A 21,443-nucleotide genomic window follows, 5' to 3' on the forward strand; every position below is an offset into this window, starting at 1 on the left:
ACCAAGACGTTACATAATATTTGGGCTGCTGGAATGATGTATGAGAGGAAGGTTATGGGTTCATCCCCTGGATAAATGTATTATAAAATGATAGATCTCACTGAGCTTAAATGCTTTTGTCTCTATCACCGTTGATGTCAATACAAATCAAAGGGTATTTGTGAACAAGGGTTAAAGAAGTTATCTGGCAGAGTGAACTCTGCAGATATCCAAAGAAAACAGTATACAGGAGTCCATAAATCTGTTCATGTAATAGTTCAAAATGTGAGGGAAAGGTTCCAAATGAATACAGTTAGATACGTAAATACAACAGACTTTTGTTTTTTTTCTTACGCTCTTGATATCCACATCTGCCTTTGTGAAAGATGTTGATTCCTCACAAAAAAACACAAAATTACCAAAAACATGTTTACTCTCCACCAACCTTCCACCACCACCACCCCCACCCCCAGTGGCAGTGTGAAAACATTTTTCTATAATCCAAAACTTACACCATCATAAATCATTTGGAATCGTCATGCTATGCCCACATAAAAACAGAAAACACTGTAGCTTTAATCAATATGCAATTTGTTTTACACAATTAATGTTGATTTTGTATTAAAACATTTGTATAATTTTCCAAACATAGTTGAAATGGTGTTATACAAGAATTATGAGCTTTTTTCATATTACAGAAAGAACAGGCTTCTGGGCTTTACCCTAACCGTTAATGTCTCACATGGTTTGCTACCCACATATTTGTACACTAAATAAATCAAAGTGCATTTGATTTCAACATTTGTGCTGTCTTCAGATGGCTTCAATGTTCTTCTCCTGTGAAAAACAGACAGTCATTATGTTTTATATCGCCCCGTTCAGGTCCAAAATACCAATTATTTGGCTCCAGTGTAGATAATTACATAAAAAGCAACAAAATAAATCACATGTGGATTAAACAATGTCTTGGGTCTGACAGGAAAACACGATCCCTTCATCCACATGTCCCTGCATATTCTTTTTCTATGACACACACGTGGCAAAGTCAATTTTGACGAAAATGCGACACAACACATACACAGAAAATATTCACAGCTGCCTCCACTACTGCTTCAGCAATCAGCAAGTGTTTAATGGGAATCAGGTGACGTAGAAACTGAGACAAGTGGGAAATGCACTGAACTACTGCCACACAGAAGCAATGAGTCAGTGGGCCATATTTTAACATCAAGCTATTCCTTGACTTTTTTCTGCTACTGGATTCAAGTTCTGTATAAATTCCATAAGACTGACCACTGTGTCGTAGTCTGATGTCCATACTGCAAGGTCAAACTGCTAGAAAATGTGTGATGCGGGCTGCAATTCAAAGCGGTGGCTACCTGTAAATACTGTTCATCCAACACTATTTCAGGCTTATGTGGATGGTTTGTTCAAAAACTGTGAATGGTTATCGCTGGATTTCATGCTGTCAGTTCTTCATGCACATGGCATTTTGTGTTTTTATGTGTTGTTTTTTTGTGTATTTTCACTGTATTTCATGTTTATGTGCTTTTTACATGTAACATACAGCATGAAAATCCCCTTTCGGTCAATACAGTTCCATTTTAAACAAATTTCTTGAATAACTTCCTTGAACAATACATAGTTGGTGACACACTGTAGAGATTTTCATCTACTCAAGTGCAAGCTGATTTGTTTGGATATTTGGATTTTTATTCATGTTACATAACAATTTTCATCTCATCTCTCTCTCATCTACTGCAATACACAATCTGAAAGTATTTGTCATTTCAGTGTGTTTTAAGTACTATACCCCTGTGCCCCTGTTTCCGTAGAAATGTAAGATACATTTGTACATTTAAGAAGAAAATGTGGCAGAGATTACATTTTTCCTGAAACTCAGTAATCATACTTCAATTCCACCTCATTTCTTTCCCCCACCCTGTACTTTTCAACTCAAAGCTCTCCTGTCTTCAATTTTTTTTTGTTTTACTGCGGAATATTAAGGTGCATCTCACATTAATACATTTTACCAGAGCTAGAATTCACTTTCTTTGCAGAGACCAGCGCGATTACAGAAAAAAACAGTTTGACCACCAGCAGCTGCAGTCCCATGTTTATCCCAAATTCCATGGCAGGCTCAAAGCACGAAAGGGATTAACAACAACTTCCCAAAGTTAGCCCAACACCAGCACATGTATAGACAAGATTTAGTAATGTTTCACTTTGGAAAATTCATAAACTCCTCTGATGGTAAGATCCAGTATTTGGCTTATTGTCTTAGTTTTGGAAAATTTAGTGTGACAAGTACACCATTCATGTTTTGTTTTTGCTTTTTTGTTACCACTAGTGCATTTCTTCTGAGCTATATCCCGCAGCTTTAGGCTACATTTGACCTAGTGACTTGTTATGAATTATTACCTGACAGCTGACAGCTGACAGCTTACAGCTCATGCGTGCTAATGAAAGGACACATGAGGATACATTGTTCAAATAAGTCTTGTTAAAAGCAATTCATTACCTTCAGGTGCAACATCTTTCATTGCCTGGGCCAACCCAAATACTGTGGAATGCCTCATCATAAGCACTGGTTTGCAGGACAGCCTGCATTACACAATTAGGATTTTAACTATTATTAAAAACCTGCAACAACAGTTTTCTTTTTTCAGCACTATTCCACCTATGTGACACACACTGTAGACACGGCTCTGAAGATACAACAACACACACGTGAGTCATGAGCCAGTGTCAGTGGGAGTCCAGGGCATTGATGGTGAGACTGATTGCTGAGGGGAGGTTTTGGTCCTGATGGATTCACTACCTCAGGGTCCTGAAGGCATGCAGATTGTGAACCACCGTGTTGAAGGTCATAATAAGGTCATAATACTTGATACTAAGGCAACAATTTGTTTGTAACCAGTCCTACGTACATACACACATGTATAAATCATCACTTGCCCCATCCTGGGCGGTCCTCTTCCTCTTCCATCAAGCTTGAGTCCTCCACCAGAGGCCTGGGAGCCTGAGGGTTCTCGGCTGTTTCTTGGAATGCATTCTTCTGGAATTAGTTGGAGCCACTGTCCCAGTTCGGGGGTTACAGCCAGAATAATCCTTAACGCCAGAGTTCTCCAATATATCCATGTGAGTGATGTACACAAACATGTACAAAAGCTGTGCCATGACTTCTACTTTTACAGAGTAGTCATTGAGATCTCAGTGGGTGGTGTTGTTCTTTATATTGTAAGATCTTCTTAATATTTTTCCCCTCTCAGAATGTACATAGTGTGGAAGAAATACTAGAAACACCTCTCAAAATAATAAAGATTGGTTGGTAGGCCAGGACCAACGCCTCTGAAAGGGCACTTGCAAGGAGGAGAGGGGGGCATTGGTAAAATCAACTCCAATGGCGTCATCAACCAACACTCTCTATTACCAGAAAAACAAATTCAAGGCATCTTGGAGGCGCCCTTGCTCCAAGCAATGACACCCCATTGACTATGTCATCGTAAGAGCCAGGGGCCGCTGTGTTGTGAACATCACAAGGCCAATGATAGACTTTGACAACCGCTTGACAGACCACCTCATCCGATCCACAATGTCCGTCGAACTTAAAAAGAGGAGGAGGATTCAGAATATAGCCTGAAGGAAACCGCCACCCAGCAGCTACTTACAGCCCATCATCAAAGTGCATAACACCACAATGGAAAGCGTGGAACACTCCCCCTACCTCGGAAGCCTTCTCTCCTCCAAGCCTATATAGACTCTGAGGTTAACCATCGCCTGATCTGTGCCAGCGGAGCCTTTGCCGAACTCAGGACAAGAGTCTTTGATGACCAAGACCTGAGGGCTCAAACCAAGTTCCTGGTTTACAGAGCTGTGATTCTCCCAACCCTGCCATGGAGACACCTGAGAGCCCTGGAACTATTCAATCAAACAGCCTTTAGAAAAACCTTGAGGATCAACTGGGAATACAGACGTACAAACTCCAGCATTCTGGAGGAAACGGAAACAGCACCAACCATGATGGACAGGCAATGTCATCCGCATGACCAACAACCGTCTCCCTAAGCAGATCCTCGTACTCTCCCAGTTAAAAGAAGGACAGCGGGCCTCCAGTGGGCCAAAGGAACAAGGACATTATTAAGACCAGCCTGAAAAAGTTTAGAATCACGTCCGGCAAACGGGAGGATCTTGGGTTGAACAGGGACCACTTGAAAAAAAGCATTGCAGGAGGGTGCACCACGAAACAGAACTAAGCTAAGAAAGCCTCCACCACCACACACCACCTCAATCTTCCAATGCCCACATTGCAGCCGAATATTTGGATCACGGATTTTTCTTTACGGCCACCTGAGGATCCACAAATAAGACACCCCGACAGAGAGGACAGTCCCGCCGCTGAAGAAAAATTGTGTGTGTGTGTGTGTGTGTGTGTGTGGGTGTGTGTAAATTGTGAAACTCATAGAAACACTACACAGAGCCAAACGGCAGCCAAATCCATCATCCCGAGTTTATATTACAGCTGGGATGCTAGAGTCAGTTGATTTTAATCATTTTCTTTTTCTTCTTTCGTTTGTGCTCCCAAATTTCCCAGGTGTGTGTGGACGAGTGTATATAATGCACCAGTGTAACTATAATGCACAGCCAGAGCAATCAAACTGCTCACAAAACAAGCTGAGGCTTATTTTAGATTATTTACAGCCTGCTTTTAACAAATAGAATCATTGATGTGCTTTTCAGAAAACTTAGAAGCCAAAAATAGATTATCAAAAGAAGAGGAAGAACAGGTTCATAATGGGGATGTGTGTGTGTGTGTGTGTGTGTGTGTGTGTGTGTATGTGTGTGTGTGTGTGTGGGTGCGTGTGTGTGTGTGTGTGTGTGTGTGTGTGCGTGTGATCTACCATTTATTAGAATATTATATACAGTACTATCATACCAGAAGTTGTTATTAGTGTTAGTCGTTGTATGCAAGCTCATTGTAATTTTCTACAGTTGTTGTTACTTTATTTTCTTTTTCATTGTACTTTTCAACTTAGAAAGTATTCCAACAGCTGGGAAATGCTTTTTCATGCAAATTGAGTGTTTCCAAGAAGAATGTATTCACTTGTAAAAATAGGAGTTAAGAAAGTCTGGTGTAACTATAAAATAAGCCTTCTCCTTTCCTCTGTAACACCATCCTCATACATTGCACACGTACTGTATATTGGACAGTGGTGTCATGACACCCTTTATTTTTACTGCATGTTCTGCATTCTTGGCATTACCTCCACATCTTGTAGAATATTTAATATTGTTAGGAAAGTGCAAGACGGTTTTAATTGGACAGTATAACCAGCGGACCATGTCCAAGTTTCGCTTCATTTGTGTGTGTTTTTATTACTCACCAAAACATCCAGATGTTTTTCCACTGTGCCAATGGAGTACATGCAGCAGCATATCGTGTTGAAGCATGGAGAGTATCCCATTGGTGTTGACTGGAGTGATCTATCACACCACACAGTGATGTCACTCCTTCTCAGAAACGTTCGCCTTTTGGGGAATACCAACAGAATTGCAGTAATGAAGTTAAGAAAATAAAATGATATAACCCGTTGAGGAAGTAGTTAAAACAAAGTATCTTAAAGAGCCACTCGACTGGGTTTAAACACCGAGATCAGGGCATTTGTGAGTTTTAAACCCTACTGCTAGACAAGACTGTCATGAATTATTCTACAAAACCCCAAAATACGTGAAATACCAATGGTTTAAAATGCCCTGTTTCTAAAGTAACTGCACATGACAACTTAGACATGGTTAAGGTTGCAAAAAGAAAACAGTTAGTTATGGTCACAGTATCATGGTTAAGCAAGTAAGAACCTGGTTTAGTACAGGGAAAGATTGTAGTTATAAAAATGGCAAATATTACAGTAACTGTAGGGATTTATTGAGATGTGGACTCCAAAATCCAGCGTGAAAGTCTAAGGAGCTACACACACTCGTTCTTCCACCAAGGTAATCTCCTCATCCTTACTTTCTGCCTCATTGTCCAATCATATGATATTTAAAACATGCAGAAATTACAGCTAGAACATGACGAAGGTGCTTGTGCGAATGGTCCAATAAAGCCTGACTGTGTCTATTAAAGCATCTGTATAATGTATTCTGTTGTTTTGGGGGTTAGTTTTGGGGTTAGGGTTAGGGTTTGGGGCAACCTCTACCTCACCCAGCAGGAGCCTTCACCCCATGTTGGCTGAGTCCTGCAACGTTCTGGGTTTGAATCTGACCTGTGGCCCTTTGCTATGTGGCATCTCCCAATCTCTCTCTCCCTTTCCTTGCTATCCATTGTCACAATAATAAAGGGAAACGTCCCAAAGCTATCTATAAGCACAAAAAAAATTAAAATGTATTGCATAAACACTAAATGGCAGATGGGTGAACTAAACGCCTGTCCAAAAAGATAGTTCTGTGTCTGATTTTTTTCATCAAGTCCATGGATAAAGCTTGACGTCCAGTTAGAGAGGAGGCAGAGTGTTCCAAAGTCAAAAAGCACAGACAGTAATTTACCAAATAAGACCTGAAATAACATATGTAGTTGAAGTATGCAAGTGCCTGACAATGCAATGCTCTGTAGTTAAGAGTTTAAGAACTTTAAACTGAATCCTACATGCGACCGGAAGCCCGCAAAGAGACTTAAGAACAGGGCTCTTTTAACAAAGTTACTAAAGTTAGGCTATTTAAAGGTGTGCCATGAGTTCCTGCATGGTTTCAGCTCAATTTGGTTTTGTTTCAAATCACAGGCTTCTCTTCTTGATCCGTCAACTGCCTGCACCTGTAAATAAAAGGTAAAAAAGCCCAACATTCTCCAATATATTGCAATTTATAACCTTTTTTCCTAATTTCAAATTATGACTACAAAAGGAGACTTTGTCAGCATCTGTTTTATCTAAAAAGACACATTTGCTTTTGTTCATATCGCTTCAATTGTGTTGCTGCAAAATGAGATTGTCAAGCAGACAAACACATAAATAGTAAAAGATCCATACTCAGCGTCCGTGTATCGACACATTGTTGCCATTGAAAATATCGCGATACTATGCTGTATGGATTTTTTCCACCAGTCCTAGTCTCAGGAGACAGCACAGGGGTCGAAAACGTCAAACAAAAACTATCTCCACGCTATTACGTGCATGCTCACTAACCTCCAACCCCTCCCCCAACCATCTTGTGAAAGTTTGGCTAGGACGTGGTGCCATCAGTGTTTATTTGACGTTTACGGCCCCTGTGTTGTCTCCCAAGACCGTGCTTTTCCACAGTGTATCCACAGGGGCAGGCAGCCGGCGGATCAAGAAGGGTGCCTACAATTTGAGACAAAAATGGAATTGCACTGAAACCATGCAGGAACTCATGGTGCACCTTTAAAAATGTATATTGTGACCTAAACCAGTTGTAAAATTCTTCACCCTTGTGGAATTCAAGTTTACAGTGTTTTTTTAAAAGCTGCAATGCATCAGAATGGACTCATGAATGCACATGCACAGTAGGAGCCAAGGAGAACCGAATTTACAATACCTTTGGGAATAATGTAAATTCCCAATTTATGGTAAATAATGTTGAAAATCATCCACTGCACATGACTTTATAGTTAAGTCATTAGTGCACAGGTTCGCAGTGAAATCATTGTTCATTCTAAATTACACATAAAGGTTTTGTTTTTGCCGCTGGTTACAGGAGCGAGGAGGCAGTAATTCACTCTTTTCCTTCAGGAGCAGTTAACTGGTGGCCAACAACCCTCCCCTTCCCGTCCTCCAGCAGCCACGTAGATGGGATTCCCTGCACTTTCCAGTCTGCCGTTTCCTCGCTGTCCAGCCAGCGGCAGTGCGATGGTCTGAGAATTGGCTCAGTTTTGCTTCATCACCGCGGGGAGACAACATACACCAACATGGGAGTAATATAATGTTCTTAGGAAGATATCTAATTGAATCATTACTTCGTAGCACAAGAAAGAATTGTTGTAAGAAGTTCCATGTAAGTTGTTTTTTCTGGAAGAAAACTTTAAGTGAAAGCAACAGCTTTATGGTTTAATTATATTAAGGCCGCGCCTGATATGACCTCATCATCCCCGTGGAGTGAAGCAAGTCTGTCATCACATATTCCTGTCGTCAAGCATAGTTTAAACCCACAGAAGGGTATTCTAAAGTCAAGACAGAGTCAGGTTAAATTACTAGAAAAGTTACACACGAGATATTTTGAATTTGATCCAATGCTGAAGTCCATTAAAACTGATTACTTGGAAATTATGATTCCAGTTATTAGAACCAGCAGACAGAATGGAATATGTGATGAGTTCCAACAACATTAAAATCGTGTTCCAAAATCCTCTTAAGACTAGTTTTGAGACGTATAAAAGTACTGTGCAGTGATGAATAACTTGCATCTGATATGGTTTTTTACACTTTGAAAAAGGTGAGGTGAGGTGAGATTGCCTAACTACCTCTTTGAAAAATACAGATTCCGTTATTTTGCAAAAGACTAGCTGCTGTATACAAGATGTCTCCTACTTCACTGAACAGTCTATTCAGAGTATGTGCTCTGGACATACTGTAATTCCTACTAATGTGTACAGGTCTTAAACTCAGATGTAATGTAAACACGGAGAAACGTCCCCAATTTGGCAGATCAAGTGGAAAACAGCCTTTTAGTGAGGAACTCTGTACATTCTGCACAAAGGTCAACCATCCAAGTGGTTTGACTGGGGGGGGGGGGACTTCAGTCAAACTCTGAATTCCTCTGGGACTTTGAAAGAGATTTTTGACAATGTTAAGATTCAAGAGCTTAGTCATAAACTAGTCAATTTACTTAATGGTGGTAAGTAAAAAAATTGTAAGACCTTTTTATAAGGTTGGTGAGTCTGGATGAGGAGTCCCAGCTCCTCATGACTCTGCATTGGTTAACAGCAAAAGGATACTTCTTTTTTGTGACTTTTAAAAGAATAATTATACAATCAACAAACAATACACTAAGTCATAAGATTGCATCCCAGGACCAAAGAAGGTATGTTTCTACAATAATTTACACCATGACTCTGCCATGTTATTCAGACACCATGCTTCAGTGTAACATGCAAATCGATTGTTGAATTCCTCTATCTGTGCTGGCATGCTGAACACAGCTCCATTTTTTTCCACACTTGGAAAATGTAGCCAAGAGGGCTGCAAGTCATGATGTGTTGAAAGAAGCAGTAACCTTATTACTGTACAGGAAGATTTGCAATGGCTTCCTACCTTGATTGTGGGTTATGTTTCACGAGTAAATAAATTCGTTTGACTTTTATAGACTATTTTTGAATGATATTTATCTAGCGTCAGAAACAGAACATGGCCAAAATGCAAAAACCCGCCCCAGTTTTTATTAGGTAGCTGTATTTTAGGTAGCTGTGTTGTCACAATACAGCTACCTAAGTTAAACTGGGTCAGGGTTGAACACTTTGGCCATATATTAATAACACTATTATGACAAAGTGTTATTTTGCTGACATTGCTTTTGTGCATTCATCTTTTTAAACAAATCCCCGATATTGTATCTTGCTGCATTCTTCATATGAAGCAATGTTATTACCATGCACTTTAAGGTACCACTGCAGGTCATTAATCATTTTTTCAACACTTAGGTAACATACCCTGTCAGTCACAATGATAATTACAGTACCTTTTCTCTCTAGGGCAGGGGTAGTGAACCTGCAGCTCTTGAGCTGTATGTGGCTCTTTGCCTGCTCCCGTGAGGCTCTGTGTGGCTGGAGGCATTGGTTGATTTTTGTTTTTAACTTTTTGAAACCTGTTTCAGATGGGTAAAAAAAAACGCATTTGAATGCCTCTGCCAATACTGCTAATAGATTCGCAGATTTACAGATTCTGCAACCTGAGAAAAAAAAAAGCAGCCACAGATAACCTTCGCCATTAACCCTTTCACTGCTGCATCAGATTGTTTGAAAGCCCCTTCAGGGACAAATGAGTGAAAGAGTTGCTTTATGTGGCCACAAGCGAGTTCAAGCAAGACCTGAAAAGGATTGTGAATAACAAAGTCAGGTTTCCCACTGAGTCAATCGCACTCATTAGATCAAGTCGTCGTTGTTGTTGTTGTTGTGGTGTGGAAGTGCATGTGTTGTGTGGCTTTTTGCCATGGTGCAGGGTTTTTTGTGGCTCTCCATGCTTAACTGGTTGGCCACCCCTGCTCTAAGGGAAACTAGGACTGTCCTTTCATTTCAATCATTTTCCCCATCAAGGGCTTCTGTTTTCCACATTTTTAAAAGTCAGATGCAAGCAAAACCTTCAATATGTTCCTCGTTTTTCTATCTCTTAGATTGGTTGTTTTTGCCGTCTTGATGTTGATGTAGCCAATATGTTTGGCCTTCCTCGCTACACTTTCTTGCCAATGATATTTTTACTGTCTTGGGAAATCGCAATGATGTTCGCATGTGTTTGTAAATCTTCCATTCCTTGTCTTGCCATTAGTTTAGCTCATCTACTTGATATTCTTCAAGTCTGGGCAGGGACTTTAGTATTCAACAAGCAAATAGTGCAGATAAGATTATAAGATTTGACCAGACTCAGGTTTGTGATCTTTAGTAGCTCAGCCTAACACAAATCATTCATGTTACAGTTCAGTACAGTTCAAGTTCTGGAAAGAAAGAATGCGATATGTACGATTTCACAATTATAAATTATTACAAAATAAACATTAGTGAGGGAAAAACATAACTTCTTCACTGATAAGTGGAAGTGCAGTTAGCTCCATGGACTAAATGCATAAACAGAGTGATTTCTCTTATCTTAATATCATGCAGCTACAATTATACTTAGTAGCAAAACTACTTAATGGGCTTTAGCCTGAGTGCAAACCATAACCACATGACCGCAATTCACTATAGTTGAGCTCAAGATCAAAGTGGCACTCCCTTTAGGTTTTTTTCTTTTTTCTTTTTTCTTTTTTGTCAATGTATTTTAATTGTGCTTTCAGGCAAATACGCAAAGATAGTAAGAACTTAAAGGACTACACCACTGTTTGTTGAAATATGGCTTACAGTCTCAGTCATTTCTCAATGCTCACGCATGCACTGCTATCATATTGCTGGATGGATTTCTCATAGCACATGATTTTGCCTGAAGAAGAGCCAATAGCGTTGAAATGGTGCCTTTGTATTAAATTATGGGAGCTTAGAGCAGTGTTGCGGACATTACATTTTTTAGTATTTCTCATTGGTCCTGCACCTGCCAGAAGGTGGGATGTGCACACAATCACTTTTATAAAGGTTTTCTCATAACCCCTGGTATAGCTGAGAACTTTTTGAACATTTGGGTGATTTATTGAAGAAACTTTTATTCATGTATTTATAATGAGTGTAAAGGTTTACCTTCATGTTGTATTTCACCATTCCTAATCCCAAACTGTTTCAGATTAGTTGTACCCCATTCCATATTTAGCACACTTGTAACCAGACCCGGCAGTTAATCTGAGGACAGAGTATTTTTCCAAATATTAGAGCCTTGTTTCACCTCGAGTATGATAGCTCATGAGTGTGCAGCTTCTTGGACTCAGAAAAGAACAGGATCTCTACTCTCATAAATCAGAGGGCAGAGAAAGTTTTACTAGGGAGTGTGATCCAGTACCTGGAAGGAAAAACACTGTGACATACGAGGAAATCAACAGAGCAAAAAAAGGAAAAAAAGAGGACATTTACACGTAATGATCGTTTTTTTGTGCTATTCAGCAACTTTATGACTAAGGTTGACGCTCATAAACTGAGCTCACAAGTCTTAGGGATGTGATCTCCGACCCATCTGTCATTTCTCCATTATGTACAGGTTGCGCGTTGTGATTAATGAAGTGCTTTCAGATCTCTCATCACGCCTTTTTAAAATGAAAAAGATGTTTACCTGAGGCAACCCTGACAGCTACATGTCTGTTATCACTTTGAGCGTTTCTCTCAACAACATTAAGCATTAGTGAGTCCTGGTAATTGGATCCTGTCATGGGTGTCTTCTCTTCAACAAAAGCAAAGTTGAATTACTGGATTTTGCTTGGGAACTTGCTGCTGGTGAACACTTGTCTTGAAGGTAGAGCACATGTTTGGTGCCTGAAGGAGAAACTGTAACCAGTATACACTGTAGAGACAATAAATCATGAGCCCCAGTGGATGGTTGAGGGGAGACTGTGATGTCCATAGGAACTAGATTTATGCATATGGGTTTTGTTAGGTGTGCACAAGAGGTATGTATTTGTTTCTCGAGCATAGCAAACTGTGGGACAGAGGACACAGCTGTCCTACTTTTTGTATTTTTTCAGCTTCAGCAGAGTTTTGACACCCCTAATTGGAATCATGTGTGTCTGTTTTCCCCCTCTGTCCTGGTTGCATATTTTCTCTCTCGTTCTTCTGTCTGTAGTTATGGTAAAGTTTGTTCTTTCACTCTTTAATAAATCACTTGAATTCAATGACACGAAACATGTAATTCAATGAATTACACATTTATGTACTATTTTTATTTGTTGACACAACAGATGCATTGTTCTATGGTGATTTCAACATCTATAGATGTAAGCTCTCGCTGTGTCTAAATAATTTATGTAAAACTTAATAATACAATGTGACATGCAGTGAGTGACATACGCTTCCTTGTTATGTTTGCATGTTTAATGTACTTGGCCAAGGAGCTGAATACATTATACATTATACTGTATATACTGGCAACATTAACCACTGCAGCTGTTGCAAAGAGTACAGCAAGCCTGATTGTAATTTGAGTCTGATTCTCGGTAACATTAGTTATCAGAAATTTAGTGTAGGGCCACAAAAGATGCAAGAGTGTGTTGCATCATGTTGTGTTTTTGCAGTTGTGTAAACAAAAGAATGGCTAATGTTCCTGCAAACAGACTTTATAGGTTATTATTCATACCGGTAAAATTAATACCTGAGAAAAATTGTTTTTCAGAAGCCGTTGCAGCCCATTTGAACGTTACTATGTTATTATCTCAAAGGCATACCAAACACCATGTATCATTAGGTGATCATCCGTCACTTTCAACCGTAATTTTTCCATTTTGGACCAACAACATCCTTTGCATGTTGAGTTCCAGATGCTTCCATTGGGGCCAAATGTGGCCCTTATAGATAAAGATTGCCCTTTGTTCCACCCTGTTGGTTTGGTATACAAACTAGCTTCGGCTGTCATGTGATTGCGTCTTCTTTCTCCATGACTGAAATTGCCACTAGGGGATAATAAAGTCTTTTTTAAACCTTTGAATCTCGAATAAACACGGATCATTTTACATATTATGACACAAAGTGGAGATTGGAACATATAAAATACAGCAATAAAGTATTGCCATAATGGTATCCATGATCACATCTGGCAGGGGGAACAAAGAATAAAGAACAAAACAGATTTGAGACACACAACTAAGTCATTATTAAACACATTGTTAAATGCCCAACTGTGTGTTGTAAGGTACTGTAGTGATTTAACTAGGAAATAAGATGTCAGACACAGGGCAACACAGTTTATAATTTTGTTTTTAAGAAAGCAAAATGTACAAAATTAACCAACAGTATTGAAGAGATCCACAGAGCAGCCTTTAAAATCGTATATTCATATGTAGACATTTAATGTCTGTGTGTGTGTGCGTATGTGTCATCATGCAACTAAACTGAGGAGAAAACACATTAAAACTCCATGAAATTACAGCAGCTTAGTGAAGTTAAATTTCTTAGATATCTGAGGATAAATTAATCCCATGAACCATTTTGAATCTTATCTCGCTTTTTCTTTTTCTTTCACCAAACACGTGCACATCATTTCAATGTTGGAGTTATTTATCTTTGTGTTGTCGTTCCTTTCAGTGAGTCCTGAAACAATCAAGTCTGTTTATTCTATGCAAAGAATGCTGACAGCCTGTTTAAGGTTTAATCACATCTTAATGTGGCTTCTTTGGGTGTGGCAGCAGTGTGGATAAAGAACAATAAGAGAACAACAGCAACAAAAAATTTGCAGCCAGATTTGTTTCTTTATTACATCAATGATCTGAGAGAAAAAAAATATTTGGGGGTAAAAAACCTCTCTCAAAGTACCTTTTCAAACCCTCAAATGTATTTTTTTTTTGCTATCAGCGTGAAAAAAAGTTCTCTTAAAAAAAATGGTTTCTCTCAAAATGTTTTTCTTCTCGCTCTCAAAACTCTCGATGCAGTTTCTTGCTCTCATCTCAGGATTTATAGTTTCATCGGCCGGGCCACGTTCCAATTGGCCAGTTGGGAGAGCACCATCTTGTCTTGGGAGTCCATCTGAGTCGTAACACCATTGTCACCGTCATCGATAGATAACTAGCAGCCAGCCTACTTCTAAGAAATATCTTTTAATTACTATTGCATGCAAATAGACTAATACGAAATCACAAAGGTGTAAAAAAGGATAATAATCATGGGAGATAGTTGGAGATATAGAGATACTTTATTTATCCAAAAGGAAATTAAGGTATCTAATTGCTTACACATCATACATACATATAGGCACACAGACATATGACATCCACGCACTGACATAATATCACTAGTATGCCCTTACATTTAAGTTAGATTTGAACATGTTTAACCCTTGTGTTATCTTCCCGTCAAAATTGAAAATCACTGTTTTTAACTTTTTCTTCCATTTTGGCAGCTTTTTTCAACACTTTTGATGCTTTTTTTCAATGTTTGTCACTTTTTTTTTTTTTTCAACACTACATAACACTAACTTATAAACTTTAATTTTTACAGTTGTTTTTGGAATTTATGGTCAATAAACCTCATTTATAGGAAATTATACCTAACGTTTAAATTAGAAAAGCAGAAATCAGGAATTATTTAGATTAAAATTAAAGGAATGTATGTTAATGGATAATCACAGACTGGAATATGTCAACTTTTACTCCATACAATTTCAAAATCACTTCAATTTTCTTTTTAAACCCAAAATTAATGAAAGTAAAGATTTGTACTTGCCAAACGAGCATTGTGTGGAATCAATCATGTTATTTTGGGGAATTAAAAAGAACATTGATAAAGGAAAACAGGTCAATTTGACCCGAGGACAACATGCCAATCTGTGTGGATGAAATACATGCAGAAAGGTGCAGTGGGGGCCCATGGGTGGCGTACCTGGTAGAACGTGCGCCCATATACAGAGGCTTGGTCTTTGACCCAGCGGCCTTGAGTTGGACTCTAACCTGTGGCCCTTCGCTGCATGTCATTCCCCTGTCTTTTTCTCCCCTTTAGTGTCTTCAGTTGTTCAATAAATAAAGGCTGAAAATGCCCAAATAAATATCTGTAAGAAAAAAAGTCATAGTGCAACAGAGTGTCAGTACAATTACCTTGCAAGTGCAGACACTATATCTATTCAAGTACAACAGGATACGCAGTGCATCAAAAAAAAAAGACAGTAAAAGATGAAAAGTTTAAGTTAAAAACTGACCATACAGACAAAAAGACAGCATGGTGAATTGACCATAGCTCGTAAAATGATAAATCAGACATGGCGTCAACTTTTAACAGTGCAGCTAGAATGATTAGTGATGATTAGTGGCTGTCCTTGCTTCCTTCAACTAAAAAGAAACATTATTATTATTTACATGTCTACTTGAATTGGGATTGCCCTTACCGAAACCATATGTATTGGTCTTTAGATTTAAAAGAAATCCGCCTTGCAAAAACAATGAAGAGCACATGTGTTCCTCATATGTGAACCAACATGAAAGACGAGCATCATCAGCCTGTTTCAGTTCCAGACTTGTGTTGTTGTTGAGCTCACCACGACAAAATATAGTGAATTTACAACTTCTTCATGGAGGATCAGCTAGCAAAATAGTCACCAATATGAAGACATGCAGTTTATTTGCAGTATAGTCACTGTATCTCTGAGGCACATTAACCATAGAATGTGAAGAACATGAGAGCTACAACTAAAAACAGAAAAAGTAGGCTAAGTATACTCTGGGGTGTATTATCTATGAGTTTACTCAAAGGCGAATCATCAACAAATTCTCTTTGAATTGAAATTTTGATAATATGCACAATAGTAAACAGGGAAAGTTAACTTTATGGGACAAGAGCTTAAATTCCTTTTATATGAACGTGCTTTGTTTGTGATGGGAAGCAAAAAAATCATTGTGGTGACATAGTTCCTGTAGCAAAAAGGATACAAACAGTTCCAAAGACATAAAGTATTAGCTCTTCATGTGTGTGTGTCCAGTCAGGTCAATCTCTGTTTGTGCAGGACATATGCTGGAAATCTGTCAAACTGCACAGCGACTACTATCATAAGCTGGCGGCAGTGAGAATAATAAAACAGGGACGTAAAAAAAATTGTGAATAAGGGACTTTTTAGATGCATGTTTATTTGACTTTTAACGCCTGCAGCCTTTTCTCTTTAATTCTCATATGCTGGAAATTAAATGGCCATTAGTGGCACATTTATGGCCTAATCATTTCCATGCTCAGAGATTTTGATGAACTTGAAACCACACATAATATAAACACCTTTTTTTTGCCATGTCCATGTCTCATCATACTTTTCCATTTGAGATAGGATTTGACGCCCCCTGCATGAACATGAATCCAACACATTATTAGTAAATATAAAACATCTTATTTGTGAAAAAAAACGTTATTGATTGATCAATTGGTCACTAAGGTAGCCATCCAGAGATTGAAACCCCCCAATAATCCAATCCCCTCCCCCCAAAAAAAATCTATTATAATTTCCGACACATAAATAAAGACATTTTCACCACACAATGATCCAGAAAATGCCAAAACGGTTGCAGAAAAATTCACCGGCGTGCAGGAAATCAAGTGTTTGATATGCTCAGAAATATAATTTTGCTGTATTTGAGATCTAATTCCTCATTCTCATTGAGGCTTATACTCGCCAGTGGGTACAGGAATGGCAGTTAAAAACATAACATCACGTTGATGAATTAATAAGTTATAGAGAACACATCCATTTAGTGTCTTCTTATTCTTAGAATATAAAATGGTGCTTAAATATTGTTCGGTTTAATTTTCAAACCCAATAAATAATTGTTTCTGAATAATACGGCTGATAAATAATATAATAGCCTACTGGTTTCTTTGAGCAGAAGAGTAATTTATTAAACAAAACAATAAATGTTCAAAACAAAGGGAGAAATACGGTTTAGAATGAATAATTGGATATATCTATGAGTATCTTCCATGGCAACAAGCATAGAAACAAATAAATCAATATTAATAATAACAATTTTATTTCTAGGGTAACACCATAGATTGTTAGTATTCATACAGTCTAAGGGTAACAGTGTAATGAAGATTAATGTTTTATTTTAAATAATAGGAAAGGAGCTCTTGTAACCCTCAACCAATCGGATTCCGCTGCTCTTTCCCCATAGTAACGCGCAGACTCGCATAGCAACACCAACCAAAAGTGCAGGCATCAGTGACGGTTAAATCAGTCTTACGTTAGCTAGCTAACTACTCTCTTACAACCCGTTTAAAGCAGCGTCAGGAAACATGGTGAGTATAAGAAGTAAAAGTATAAAAATATAAGTTAGCAGCGTTTCGGGTTTTTATGACAATGTTACGTTTTAATTGTGTTATTTTTTGAATTAATTAATTCGTAAAAAAAAGACGGCGCCTAGCTATAATTTAAGTTAACGTTAATGTAGCTAGCTAGCTAGTTAGCTAAAGCTGTGTGTCTGACTGTGCCGTGTGCAAATCGTCTCTGGTTCACTAGTAACATTCCTCTGCCGCCTAAATGAAACAAAGGGCCTGACTGCAACCCTCTTTTTTTCTAATAAAATGAATGAATCAGGCAAATAGCTGATATACAACCCTATAAAAGGTTACAGATTATGTCCCTCCGCAGATATTTTATGTATATATACGAAACGGTACTACACATATATATGTATAGGACCGTTTCGATACGAATACACGTAGCTACCCTTCCTTCCCTACTATCCACTGTGTAACGCCAAGAAGCTTGGTCCTTTATACTTGTTCAACTGACATACATATAAAATTAATTTAGATTCTTAATTTAGATGTCTGGCAACATTTCACAGTAAATGTTACAACTTGTTGTTTTCCTCCAGCATGGGTCTACCATTTAGTTTTCTTTTCCATTGTCACATTTCTAAAATAATGAGTACGGATAAGTAAAGTTGTTCCTATTTTCCACAGCGTGAGTGTATCTCCATCCACGTTGGTCAGGCTGGTGTCCAGATTGGCAATGCCTGCTGGGAGCTTTACTGCCTGGAACATGGGATCCAGCCAGATGGACAGATGCCCAGTGACAAGACTTGTGGAGGAGGAGATGATTCCTTCAACACCTTCTTTAGTGAGACTGGAGCTGGAAAACATGTCCCCAGAGCACTTTTTGTGGACCTGGAGCCCACTGTTGTTGGTAAATTCTATTTAAATATATAGATGCCATAGTTACCTTACTTCATCAAATCAAACCCTCAAGTGATTTTTGATAAATCGGTCTCTTTAGATGAGGTGCGCACTGGAACCTACCGCCAGCTGTTCCACCCTGAGCAGCTGATCACCGGCAAGGAAGATGCTGCCAACAACTACGCCCGTGGACACTACACCATCGGCAAAGAGATTATCGACCTGGTGCTGAACAGGATACGCAAACTGGTGGGTGACAAAATATCAAGAAGAATTCGCCTAATTTTCACATGTTAAATTAAACAGCATATTTCATATGTGATCACTGTCTCTCCGTCTCTGTCCTCAGGCTGACCAGTGCACTGGCCTTCAGGGCTTCTTGGTTTTCCACAGCTTCGGAGGTGGCACCGGCTCTGGTTTCACCTCGCTGCTGATGGAGCGTCTGTCTGTCGACTATGGCAAGAAGTCCAAGCTGGAGTTCTCCATCTACCCAGCTCCCCAGGTGTCCACCGCTGTGGTGGAGCCCTACAACGCCATCCTGACAACCCACACCACCCTGGAGCACTCTGACTGTGCCTTCATGGTGGATAACGAGGCCATCTACGATATCTGCCGTAGGAACCTCGACATTGAGCGTCCTTCTTACACCAACCTGAACAGGTTGATCAGTCAGATTTTGTCCTCTGTCACTGCTTCCCTTCGTTTCGATGGTGCCCTCAATGTTGATCTGACAGAGTTCCAGACCAACTTGGTGCCATATCCCCGTATCCATTTCCCTCTGGCCACTTATGCCCCTGTCATCTCCGCTGAGAAAGCTTACCATGAGCAGCTCTCAGTGGCAGAAATCACCAACGCCTGCTTCGAACCAGCCAATCAGTTTGTAAAATGTGACCCCCGCCATGGCAAATACATGGCTTGCTGCCTTTTGTATCGTGGGGATGTGGTTCCCAAAGATGTGAATGCTGCCATTGCCACCATCAAGACCAGGCGCTCCATCCAATTTGTAGATTGGTGCCCCACTGGTTTCAAGGTGGGCATCAACTACCAGCCGCCCACTGTAGTTCCTGGTGGAGACCTGGCCAAGGTCCAGAGGGCCGTGTGCATGCTGAGCAACACCACTGCTATCGCAGAGGCCTGGGCTCGGCTTGACCACAAATTTGATCTGATGTACGCTAAGCGTGCTTTTGTTCATTGGTATGTGGGTGAAGGTATGGAGGAGGGAGAGTTCTCTGAGGCCAGGGAGGACATGGCAGCTCTAGAAAAGGATTATGAAGAGGTTGGAGTGGACTCTATTGAGGGTGAGGGAGAGGAGGAAGGAGAGGAGTAGGGTATACTTACTAATAAGTAAAGTATCTAAATTTAAAGTGTTCTTTCTGTACAATATACAAGGGCACAATGTTTTGCATTTGTTATTTTGATGCGTACCCTTATGTTTGAGCAATAAATGTGTCACAGTAGTTGTAGTTGTTTGTCGTTGTTTACTGATATGTGGGTGAGGGTATGGAGGAGAGAGAGTTCTCTGAGGCCAGACAGGACATGACAGGACAGCTCTAGAAAAGGATTATAAGAAGGTTGGAGCAGATAGTTTTGGAGATGATGATGGAGCGTAATATTAAACAGGCATGCATTCCGCTTTAATGATCTCTGATCTGTTATTAAAGTTTTAAAAAATTAAGTTTGTGCACTATTTTCTGCTCTCTTTAAAACATCCCTTCCACAGGGAGATGCTCACACTGTACAGCTAAGCCACTGTTAAACGTTTAACGTATCTACATAACAGGTTGTACTGTATGGATGTTTGAACTCCACACCTAGGGTGAAATGGCAAACTGCCCTACATTTTTTGTTGCAGTATAACAAGTCTAGATCTTAAATGTAATAATTGACGGTGATTTGTGATTTACACAAGAAATGCCTGAGAAGACAGTGGGTGAGAATGATCTTCTTTAAAGTACCCAATATAGGAAATATTCAGACTAAATGTGAAATGATACAGATTAAACAACTGACTTGATGAAAAACACTATATTAGGGTAAGGGTTATTATCAATATTTTAATGTTCAGAACTCCAAAACAGATGTATAGCAGTTTAAAAAAAAAAAAATCCTCAACTTACTGTTTTTGCTCCAGCATTATGCAACTACTGCAGAAAGTAAAAGAACAAATGTTTTCCAATCCTTTTTTTCTCAATAAATTGGGACCTCTGGTGGCATCATACTGTACAACAAGAAGATGTGATGGAAAGGAAAACTAACAAATGTAATGCTGTATCCTTTCAACAGGACATCTATTGTCACAGTATATTGTAGTAAAATCTATAATTTCTATTGAAACTTTCATCTACTTTTGTCCATTTCCAACGGGTTTTGTGTCACGCTTTGGAGTGAAGCAAGGCTTGCAGGGTTAGGTGAAGAAAGTGCTTTTTGTGGAAAAGAATGGTTTAGCCAACACTGCCACCTCGTGACCTCAACCAGGAACTCTCCAGAGTGAGCTACCATTATGGAAATGTTGCCAGAGGTAATTTGCGGTGTATCTTTTAATTCTGCAGACACTCAATGAGTAACCGATACACTCAGTATAATTCACATCATCGTTGGCATCCCTAAGGTTCAGGTGATAACAGATCACCTGAACTTGTGGTAGCCTGTGATGGAAGGAGTATTTGAAGTAATTTGAACTTTGATCTGGTATTATAAATGAATCTGATCTGTGCTTCATGTCAGCTGTGGGTGAGTATTCATTTAGTCAGGCAGGATTACAGAGCAGACTGGCATGTAGGCCTACTGCATTTCAACAGTGGAATTTCTGGTTTATTAATCAGAATCAGAAAGGACTTTATTGCCACAGTGAGTGGGATTTGCCTTGGTGTGCGTACATACACAAACAAACATATTAAAAATGAATATGGAATAGAAAATAAATACAGAATAAAAGTACATAGTATGTGCAATGTGCAGATGTATACTCCAGGATGGAGTAGGTGTAATTACTAGGGATGGGGAGGGGTTAAGTCAATACTTTTATTATAGC

The 21,443-nt window shown here is 39.2% G+C and overlaps 1 protein-coding gene across 2 annotated transcripts; it reads left to right on the plus strand.

Moving 5' to 3' along the window:
* Positions 1 to 634: 634 nt before the first annotated feature.
* Positions 635 to 19,875, plus strand: LOC117941620 (tubulin alpha-1B chain-like). Of its 2 annotated transcripts, XM_034866580.1 has the most exons (5): positions 9,101 to 9,106; positions 17,514 to 17,530; positions 18,200 to 18,422; positions 18,513 to 18,661; positions 18,762 to 19,875. In XM_034866580.1, the coding sequence occupies exons 2-5, from the start codon at positions 17,528 to 17,530 to the stop codon at positions 19,737 to 19,739; spliced, it is 1,353 nt and encodes a 450-aa protein (XP_034722471.1). In that variant the 5' UTR covers positions 9,101 to 9,106; positions 17,514 to 17,527; the 3' UTR covers positions 19,740 to 19,875. The 2 variants fall into 2 exon arrangements, with proteins under 2 accessions (XP_034722472.1, XP_034722471.1); XM_034866581.1 differs by lacking the exons at positions 9,101 to 9,106; positions 17,514 to 17,530 and adding an exon at positions 635 to 639.
* Positions 19,876 to 21,443: the final 1,568 nt, after the last annotated feature.

Source organism: Etheostoma cragini, chromosome 3, assembly GCF_013103735.1.
Source record: "Etheostoma cragini isolate CJK2018 chromosome 3, CSU_Ecrag_1.0, whole genome shotgun sequence".
Lineage (NCBI taxonomy): Eukaryota > Metazoa > Chordata > Actinopteri > Perciformes > Percidae > Etheostoma > Etheostoma cragini.